The sequence below is a fragment of the Asparagus officinalis genome, chromosome 8, assembly GCF_001876935.1.
Source record: "Asparagus officinalis chromosome 8, Aspof.V1, whole genome shotgun sequence".
NCBI classification, from domain to species: domain Eukaryota; kingdom Viridiplantae; phylum Streptophyta; class Magnoliopsida; order Asparagales; family Asparagaceae; genus Asparagus; species Asparagus officinalis.
Window position 1 is genome coordinate 22,287,761 of NC_033801.1, and position 11,033 is coordinate 22,298,793.

The 11,033-nt window shown below is 33.5% G+C and overlaps 1 protein-coding gene across 1 annotated transcript; it reads right to left on the minus strand.

Moving 5' to 3' along the window:
* On the minus strand, positions 520–6,249 carry LOC109819468 (elongation factor 1-delta-like). Its single transcript, XM_020385208.1, has 8 exons — positions 6,034–6,249; positions 4,376–4,486; positions 4,175–4,291; positions 3,998–4,082; positions 3,146–3,272; positions 2,865–2,978; positions 2,603–2,764; positions 520–752 (listed from the first exon to the last, which is right to left on the minus strand). Coding segments are annotated over exons 2-8 (693 nt in total). The 5' UTR covers positions 4,462–4,486; positions 6,034–6,249; the 3' UTR covers positions 520–750.

The following is an 11,033-nucleotide window of genomic DNA, read 5'->3' on the forward strand; positions in this document are numbered from 1 at the left end:
CTCACTTAAGAGAGTGTGTAGTATTAGGTGATTGACATGTGAGCTATATATTATCACTTCATCTGGCAGCTGTATGTCTCATGATAAAATGCCTCATAATAGAAATAAAAAGCAAGTAGAAACTATGAGCAAAAATGTTGGATTGAAAGATGGACGTTACTTATACGTGATACTTGAAATCATTTGCAGGTAGACCTAAACACAACAATACATCGCACACGCTGAATAATATTGTTCAACATACTTTTCGGTAAATAACGATTAATATATTTTAACATACTTATCGTTACAAGGTGAATCAGAACAAAAGCAAAAGAAATCCATACGGCATACAACATTATTCAGCAGACCTAGGATTTAGATTCTAACCGAACGCAACAATACTCCCATCAGCCATACTATCAACATAGAGCTGATAACGGGTTGCCAAACAAACTCAGTTCTCAAAACTGAACTCAATCAAATATCACGAGCCAAACCAATATCAAATCCATATCATCATTCCAATCAAAACTGCAATCAATCAAAACTGTCGCACGAAACCATCAATAACTAGGAAAGAATGTCGATCATACAACCATTTCTTGAAATAGAAACCTCAACACAGATCAAGCGTTCCAGTTTGGGTTAAATATAGAGAATAAATAGTTCTGAGGTACATAAGCATGGAGACCATTTAAGCATGGAGACCACAGACTCCTCATCGTCATCACAAGCATGCCCAAACCAACCATAGACGAGGAAAAATTTCTCTGCAGGAAAAGTTACAGCAAATGAGAAAATGAATGAGACAGCAAGGCAAAAAAATGCTTTGCAAATTCAACAAAACTAAGTCACCGTGGAGGTTTCCTAAAACATACAGAGCTATAAACACCAGGTATTTGAAAGGAAATACGTACTGAAGATGCTCTTTTTAAAATAAGAAAGGATAAAATGCCTTAAAATAGTAGAGTAAAATAAATCACTAGAAGTAAAGAATGGTGTGCAATTTGAAACACCACTCAGTAACATAACTACTGCTGTGCCCAGCAATTATGACGTCTTGCGTCATAAGCAACAAGATGCGGGCATACAAATGTTAAACGTACGCGGATCATGAAATTTTTGTCCATGTATTTCTCCAACCATGTTTTAGTGGCAATTCTCAAGGATTAATATATTTTTCTAGATATCAAGCATCATGTAACATCTCGATCATATATTAGGTACGTAGTCATATCAACATCATACACCATGCATAACCCGTATTGAATAGTCTAAGGATATGCTTCAGGAGCACAAATATCAAGCAAACATATACTCGTACATGCAATCACTTGGTTAATTTTTTTTTTTGGAAGATATAAAGTGAAAATAGGAGGATTAAATACAAAGACATTCTGGTCTAGTTCATCTTCCTCATCATATTTGTAACCTAATATATAAGCAAAGGACAAATTTTCAAAACAGACCCATTTCAAATCTTATTCCCCAAAAACGACCTGTTTCAAACTTAATTTCAAAAACCGACCCAGTTAGCTCAAACTGGGTCGGTTTTTGAAATAAAAAAAGTTCTCAAACTTCACGGGAGTTGAGAACTTTTTTTTTCAAAAACCGACCCAGTTTCAACCCAACTGGGTCGGTTTTTGAAATTAAGTTTGAAACAGGTCTTTTTTTGAGAATATTTTTTGGCAAACAGGTCTGTTTTGAAATTTTGTCCTATAAGCAACACCCTTAAATATTATGTAGTTACTCATTACTAAACCACTCTAATCCATCAAGGTTCTAAGGTATAAAATTATGATGATATTTAAATAAGGTATTGAGCAACACCCTTAAATATTAATCATATAAACAAGAAAAGTAATAAAAAAACTATACAGCATGAAAGCAAAATTCTGGATGCAATAAAACAATTATATGCAAGTTAAAACTTCATTTCCATTTTTATTAATTGCATGAACTATTTAACATTTAACTGTAAAAGCATGCATCATAGGCCATAGGGAACTAAAAGAACACCTTTTACTACAAAGTTGAAGATGGTTTGAAATTTAATAGGGACATTTAGCCATTGCAGAATACACAACGTAGATAGATTGAATACTAGAAGAAAGAATAAATGCCCAATACATCATTTTAATCAACAGAATAAAACTGCAATGAAATTTGCGATTGTAATAAAAACAAATGCGAGGGTATATTAGATGTCCTATAGATGAAGAGATTAGTAACTGCGCTCCTACTGCTGGATAAGGAAGGTGCATTCGAACTAAAAGAACACCTTCTACTACAAAGTTGAAGATGGTTTTGAAATTTAATAGGGAAGTTTAGCCATTGCAGAATACACAACGTAGATAGATTGAATACTAGAAGAAAGAATAAATGCCCAATACATCATTTTAATCAACAGAATAAAACTGCAATGAAATTTGCGATTGTAATAAAAACAAATGCAAGGGTATATTAGATGTCCTATAGATGAAGAAATTAGTAACTGCGCTCCTACTGCTGGATAAGGAAGGTGCATTCCTAAGGAATGTAAAGCAAAGCGATCCCTGAATAAAAATTATAAATTCAACAAATATTTACAAATGCCATGTACTAAAATCAAGATACTCACAGATTTTGTTGAACGCTACGATATCACAGCTCTGGATGTACTCATTTGCTGGCTCAACAGTGAGATGCTCCTCGATCAGGGTGTCCACGGACACAAGGTCATCCACAATGGTCATCATAATCTGTAACTTTTTGATGCCATAACCAACAGGAACAAGCTTGGCTGCATGTCCACCAAAGAACAATAATTAAACTGAAAGATTGCTCATCAGTGAGCAGAAGTAAAACATATCCAGCTAAAACACAAAATAGCATTCACATACAAGCTCCCCAAAGCAAACCCTCCATCTGAATGCTCCTAACTGTTTCTTCAAGCTTTTTCATGTCAGTTTCATCATCCCATGGCTTAATATCCAATAGAACTGAAGATTTTCCAGCTGCAGAGCCGACAACATACAAAATAAGAACATAACAAAACAACTTATATTGTTAAAACTTGACAATATGGTTTCGTTATTATGTTCAATGATATCTATATGTATATGCAACATGATAAAGAAAACCTCTGTAGCATGAAAATAATATATATGTGAAGCAAACACACATTCTTTCTTTTTCCCTGTTGCTTTGACAGCTGCAGCACGTGCTTCAGCTGCCTTCTTTTCCTCTTCTGTCTCTTCACCAAAGAGATCAACATCATCATCATCATCGTCATCCGCAGGAGCTGCAGCCTGAAGTTCCATAATAACAACCAGAATATATTAAGATTTCTAAGATAATTACAGTATAGCTGTCTATTGTAGATTGACAGATTGTTGTATAATACTGGAGTCTTTGAACAACAAACCAAAATTAAATCAATATCTATAACTAGATTAGGTAAAAAGAAACCAAGCTATGTCCCAAGTTATGTCATAATTCTGCATCACATTTTATTAATGAAGTATTATAGGCTTGGAAATTGCCTTGTACTCTAAAAGACTTTGAATATAAATAGCAAGTTGCATATAAATATGAAATTAGTAGATAGAGGATGGGCAAAATGATATATCATCACAATTTGTTTTAGGACAAGAAGAATAATCTGGTCCCTCTAATGATTATGAAACAAATATTGTTTGAGAAAACATCACATTTTCAGAAGTTATTAGATAAAGCCAAGAGTTTACTGAAAATATGGCATAGAAAAGATAATTTCTACAGATGAGGATACCATGACATAAGAAAGGACACTGTGGCTTGAGAAGGTGAGTCATGAATATCAAAAACAAAATCCTTGATTTTTTGCAAATTATCTTTTGTAAGAATTAATCCAATAAAAAAATAATGAAAGCCTAATATATTACCGTATACAACATTGCTCTAACCAATATAAACCTAGTAGGAACTCTAGGAATATGAATACAAAACACTACTTAAAAGCAACGAGCAAGGATCAAAAGCATCTATTATGTACCTTATCAGCAACAGCAGGAGATAACGGGGCCTCTGCAGGAGCAGAACCTTCAATTTTCACACCCTGGCCCTCTGTGGAGACACCACTGCATAACATTTCGCAAACAAAACTTTAACTTTCAACTAGACACTAAGGTAAAAAATAGTAATGTAATGAATTGGCTAATTATGCACATACCACATCCTAATGAGGGCATCGATGTGCTTGTACCACCTACAAACATTTACATACTCATCCGATGGCACCGACGGGATGGCTGAGTAAACAGTAATATCATCCTTGGATGCTTGGTATCTGAAATGAAATATCATAAGAATGTCATAGAGTACGCAAAAATCGAAAGCAATGCATTAATATATTGCAATTAAGAATACAAACCCAGAGATATAACTCCGAGTGAGGAGGTACTCATCGAGCTTCTTAAGGCCAGCAGCCGAGCTAGGAGAGTACAAGGTTACCGCCATTGCTACCGGTATAACGTGTGGTCTCCTTTAAATCACAATAGCAAAGATATTAATCACTAGAACTTCAAGCTTTTACAAACACAAAATAAAACCAGAAAATATTCTAAAGAAATCAGAAAATTTTGCAATTCGGAAGCTTTGATCCACTTCAAAATTCAGAAAATATGCCTATGAATCACAAATGATAAAGCTTAACATCAACTCTACCATCACACTATTTATCGGTATTAAGTTGGGAAAAAATTATACACACTTTAATAATTACTTAAAAATCAAAATTTGTTAGAAATTATTAAATACAATCTACTTCTTTATTACTTTATTACTAAAGGAGAACAACAAAAAAGCTAAAATGGACAGTAACCTAAGGTTCTAAAGAATAAAAAAAATAAAATGAATAACCAACCCACGTTCCCTTAAAAAAAACTTCTCACCCACGTTCTCCTGTTCACTGTACACTTTTTTGCCCCGAACTTCCCACCCACGATTCTTCCTCTCCAATTCCCCCCTTCCTCCCCTCTCTACGCCCTCTCCGAACACACGAGGTCTCCGTCCTCATCTCCTCCTCCCCCACCTCCGCCCAATCACCACATATTTCAAAAGAATAAATTTTCAAAACAGCCTCAAACCATGTTTTAATTTTCAAAACCGACCCACTTTTTTTTACCAAAATCGACCCACTTTTTGCCACGTCAGCTTAATCTCATTCCTAAACAGTCGGGTTGGCAACCCCAACTGTTTAGGAGGTTGTTAAACCCCAATTAGAAGCCTTAAACCCGATTTTTATGCCCTAAATAGTCGGGGTTGGCAACCCTGACTAATTAGGAAATGAGATTAAGCTGACGTGGCAAAAAGTGAGTCGATTTTGGTAATAAAAAAAAGTGGGTCGGTTTTGAAAATTAAAATATGGTTTGAGGCTGTTTTGAAATTTTCTTCCTTTTTCAAAACTGCTAAAAAAATCTTGACATCAAAAATCACCACATATTTCAACAAATAGAATAACTTTGATAGATTTTTCTACACAGAAATCTAACCAAAAATTCAAGAAAAAAATTGTATTATGCACAAATAATCTGGTGATAACAATGTTAGCCCTAATTTCAATATCCAGGTACCAGAATGCAACGTTTTAAGAAAAAGTCTCGCATTTGCATGTCTTCGTGTCAATGAATGCTAAGCAAATATACCTCCATAAACAGTTAACATGCAATAAAAGCTAAAAAACTGTAAATAAGTTTATATATATTTTTTATATTATATATATGCAATAAAAGCTAAAAAAAAGTTAGTATCTTTCCAGTTTAGTAAAAATAAACAAAACTATAATCAAACAAAAATAAATAATTACTCATAAATAACAAACAAACTCAAAATTTCCCATGAGACAGGTAACAGGCTAAAAGATCAGACTTTGGTGACAAAACTCTGACGCTGCACGACCTACCTACTGTCTTCGAGATCTATCGCATGAAAGATGAAAGATGATAAACGTGAGAGCATTAAAGAATGAAATTATCAATCTTTAAAGGTTAAAATCAACAAATCTGAAGAAAAAAAAAAAGAAATCTTTACCTAAAACCGTGAACGACGACGAGATTCGAGGGAGGAGTCGACGACGAGCTTCGCGGGCGGAGTCAACGACGAGCTTCGATGGAGGAGTCGACGACGAGATTCAATCCCTTGATCAATTGGACTCGGTTTTGAAGGAGGGGAGTGAAAGAAAGAGGAGGGAGGAGTCGATCCCTTTATCAGATCCTGAAGGAGGCGGCGGACAAATGCATAAGAGAATACCCTTGCGCTAAAACCCCACTCTTAGCTATTTATATGTGTATAATGGGTGTCATTTGTAAAATAATATTTACATAATAAATATTTGCAATAAGTTCATAGGACTACCAAATCAAACAGTTAATGAACTACATTTTGTTAAATTTTCTATGAAATATTTATCAAATTAATAAACTACCGAATCAAACATATCTTAGGTTAAATTCTACTTATTTATAAACCAAATACTGAAAAATATTTGTTTAGTATTAAATGAAATATCGCTTCGAACTTGATCATATACATAAACGAATAATAACCAAATATTAATTAATTTTTCAATTCACTTTCACAACTATACTTAATTTATAATTTATAGCAAAATTAAAATTATTTATAGCATAATACTTAATTTTGTTAACATAATCAATATTTGCAGAATATAACTTAAAAAATACTAGTTTAAAAGCAGTGAAAAGAAAACAGCTTCACAAGATTAAACCTTCAAAATAGCCTTATAGAATCTGCTTTTCATTAACAAGTAGTTCAAATTGATGGTCTTGAAATACCTTATAGAATCTGCTTTTCATTACAGAACCAAAAGATTGGAAATCATATAGGTCAAAATCCAATAGATCATGAACAAATTTTGTGTCTATCCTTTTTGCCTAAAGAGCACTGCAAATTTGTCTTGAGATCTAACTGCCAGAACTTTCATTTTTAAACTATTTGTACTTCACACAGTCAGTTTGTAATGCAATAAAATCTACTGGTTTTTCTCTATACATTTACTGAAAATTTTTCGCTGAATGCAACTGCAGTTGGGCATATTTCTTTTAGTATGCCTTGTCCTAGCCGGAGCTTGTTTTGGTTATTGGGGTGTCTGCAAACTTGTTCTGACTGATGATGGATTGGTGGATTCTGAAGTGTATTATTTTGTGGAATGGGCAATTTTTATTTTTGCTGCTGTTATGATTCTTCAGGTAATCTTTAACCATCACTAAATTCCTTTAAGTTCATCGATATAAAGTATGACGTTTAAGTGACTTTATTTTTCAAATGTAATTGAGTCATTCCAAGGTGATTTTATAACCTTGTGATTTTTCACAAAAGACAGGCTGTGTCATTTGTAGATAACAGCAACTGCTGCTGTAGTTGCAAGTTATTTTTTTAATGCGCTTATTTTTTTTCCCCCACTTGGATTTGGGGGGAAAAAGCTACAGCTGCAGTGAGACGAACTGCTAGAGCTGAAATTGTGATCGTCTTCTGTACGTCTTAAAGTCGACTAGTTGGTCAAACAAGAACAAATAGAAACTCCCCCATCATCCTCCACTCTCTTTGATTGCCTCCGCCCTCAAACATCCCTCTAGATCCAAAGGTATTTTCAATTCTCTCTACATTTTTGGATATCTCGCTATGGTTACATCTCGACTGAATGTTTTTTTTTCCCTTTGGTTCTAATATCTTCTTAGTGTTTTAGTTTCCGCATCTAGGTAGTTGCTTCATTACTTAATCATGGTGTTCTGTCTTGATTGTAAATATTGTTTGTGTGAAAAAGATTAGATCCTTAGGAGATTTTATGGCAGTAGAAGAGAGCATCCTGGCTATTTTGAAGGTTTAATCTTGTGAAACTGTTTTCTTTTCACCGCTTTTAAATTGTATTTAACAATTTCTAACAAATTTTGATTTTTAAGTAATTATTAAAGTGTGTATAATTTTTTCTCATCTTAATACCGATAAATAGTGTGATGGTAGAGTTGATGTTAAGCTTTATCATTTGTGATTCATAGGCATATTTTCTGAATTTTGAAGTGGATCAAAGCATCTGAATTGCAAACTTTTCTGATTTCTTCAGAATGTTTTCTGGTCTTATTTTGGGTTTGTAAAAGCTTGAAGTTCTAGTGATTAATTGTAAACCCCTGAAAATTTAAATGTAATGTTATATGATGATAAATATCACATTTATATATGTGAGTATATATATGTGAGTATGTTAGGAATTGATTTTAGATCAATTCAATGTATATATGTGAATATACGAGTGCGAATACAAATCCGATGAAATGACTAGTAAACGTTTTTGCATTTTACACACTGATAATTTTATAATCTGGAAAAACTTAAAAGATTAAAGTTGTAGGTCTCTTCGACAGCTTTCTAACAAATCTTGAATCAACTCATTTTGAGGTCGTATGAGAAAGTTATAGCCAAAACACAGAACACTCATATACATAGTATATTGTAGCGTTTTTTTTACTGTGCGTATCTTACTGTATGCACAACACTGCAGCAGCTGAGAAGGTTTTGCGACACTGTAACATTTACAATGCAGCAACAAAACTATAGCAGCAAAGAATTTCTTTCGCACTGTAGCAACACTGTAGTCGATTGGGACTGTAGCAATGTTGTTGTAGCAGGAAAATAAAAAATGTGATTTACTGTAGCATTTTACGCTGTAGCAACAATACTGCAGAAGTAAAGAATTCTTTCGACATTGTAGCAACACTATGGTGGTTGAACTGTAGCGGGGGGAGGGGGTACTGTAGCGGGAAAAAAATCGAAAATGTGATTTTTACTGTAGCAAAACACAGTAGCAGGTATTTTGAAATAAGTTTTGTGCTTTTTATTTGAATATGGTTTAGCTCTAAAAACACCATGGTTTTCAAATACATGATATTTTATTTTTGATTAAAATATCACGAAAACAAATAAACACGATGGTATCTAAACGGGGCCTTCACTATTTTATGGGATTCTTTTGTTCCATCAAACAAGAACAAATAAAATTAACCCTTCTCGGGTATGGGCACCGAACTCATACCGTCAAACCCGATAGCAACCACAAATTCGCTGAGAACCCTCGATGTTGATCCTACGACCAGTAAAATTTTCTGATTTCTTTAGAATATTTTCTTGTCTTATTTTGTGTTTGTAAAAGCTTAAAGTTCTAGTGATTAATTGTAAAACCCTAAAAATTTGAATGTAATGTTATATGATGATAAATGTCATATTTATATATGTGAGTATGTTGGGAATTGATTTGAGATCAATTCAATGTGTATATGTGAATATACGAGTGCAATCCAGTGAAATGACGAGTTAAACATTTTTTGCATTTTACACACTGATAATGTTATAATCTGGGAAAACTCAAAAGATCAAAGTTGTAGGTCTCTTCGATAACTTTCTAACGAATCTTGAATCAACTCATTTGACGTCCTATGAGAAAGTTATAGCTAAAATACAGAACACTCATATACATAGTATACTGTAGCATTTTTTTAATGTGTGTGTCTTACTGTATGCACAACACTGCAGCAGCGGAGAAGGTTTCACGACACTGTAGCGTTTACACTGCAGAAACAACTGTAGCAGCAAAGAAGTCTTTTCGCACTGTAGCAACACTATAGTTAAGCGTTTACACTGCAGAAACAACTGTAGCAGCAAAGAAGTCTTTTCGCACTGTAGCAACACTATAGTTAATTGGGACTGCAGCAATGTTGCTGCAGCAGAAAAATAAAAAAATATGATTTACTGTAGCATTTTACGCTGTAGCAACAATACTGCAGAAGTAAAAAATTATTTCAATACTGAAGCAACACTGTGGTGGTTGAACTGTAGCAGGGGGGTACTGCAGTGGGAAAATCGAAAATGTGATCTTTACTATAGCAAAACACTATAGCATGTATTTTGAAATAAGTTTTGTGTTTTTTTATTTGAATATGGTTTAGCTATAAAAACACCATGGTTTTTAAATACATTATATTTTATTTTTGATTAAAACATCATGGAAACAAATAAACACGATGTTATCTAAACGGGGCCTTCACTATTTTATGGGATTCTTTTGTTCCATCAAACAATAACAAAGAAAACTCTTCTCGGGTTTGGGCTCCGAACTCATACCCTCAAACCCGATAGCAACCCTAAATTCGCTTAGAATCGTCGATGCTGATTCTACGACCAATAGAAACCAAATTCGCTCTATTTAAAGCCCTAGAAACTCCCACATCATCCTCCACTCTCTTTGATTGCCTCCGCCCTCAAACATCTCTCTAGATCCAAATGTATTTTCAATTCTCTCTACACTTTTGGATCTCTCGCTATGGTTCCATCTCGACTGAATGTTTTTTTGTTCCCTTTGGTTCTGATATCTTCCTAGTGTTTTAGTTTCTGTATCTAGGTAGCTGCTTTATTACTTAATCATGGTGTTATGCCTTGATTGCAAATATATGTTTGTGTGAAAAAGATTGGATCCTTAGGAGATTTTATGGGAGTAGAAGAAAGCAACCTGGCTATTTTGAAGGTTTAATCTTATGAAGCTGTTTTCTTTTCACCGCTTTTAAATTGTATTTAACAATTTCTAACAAATTTTGATTTTTAAGTAATTATTAAAGTGTGTATAATTTTTTCTCATCTTAATACCGATAAATAGTGTGATGGTAGAGTTGATGTTAAGCTTTATCATTTGTGATTCATAGGCATATTTTCTGAATTTTGAAGTGGATCAAAGCTTCCGAATTGCAAAGTTTTCTGATTTCTTTAGAATATTTTCTGGTCTTATTTTGTGTTTGTAAAAGCTTGAAGTTCTAGTGATTAATTGTAAAACCCTGAAAATTTAAATGTAATATTATATGATGATAAATATCACATTTATATATGTGAGTATATATATGTGAGTATGTTAGGAATTGATTTGAGATCAATTTAATGTATATATGTGAATATATAGGAATTGATTTGAGATCAATTTAATGTATATATGTGAATATACGAGTGCGAATACAAATCCGATGAAGTGACTA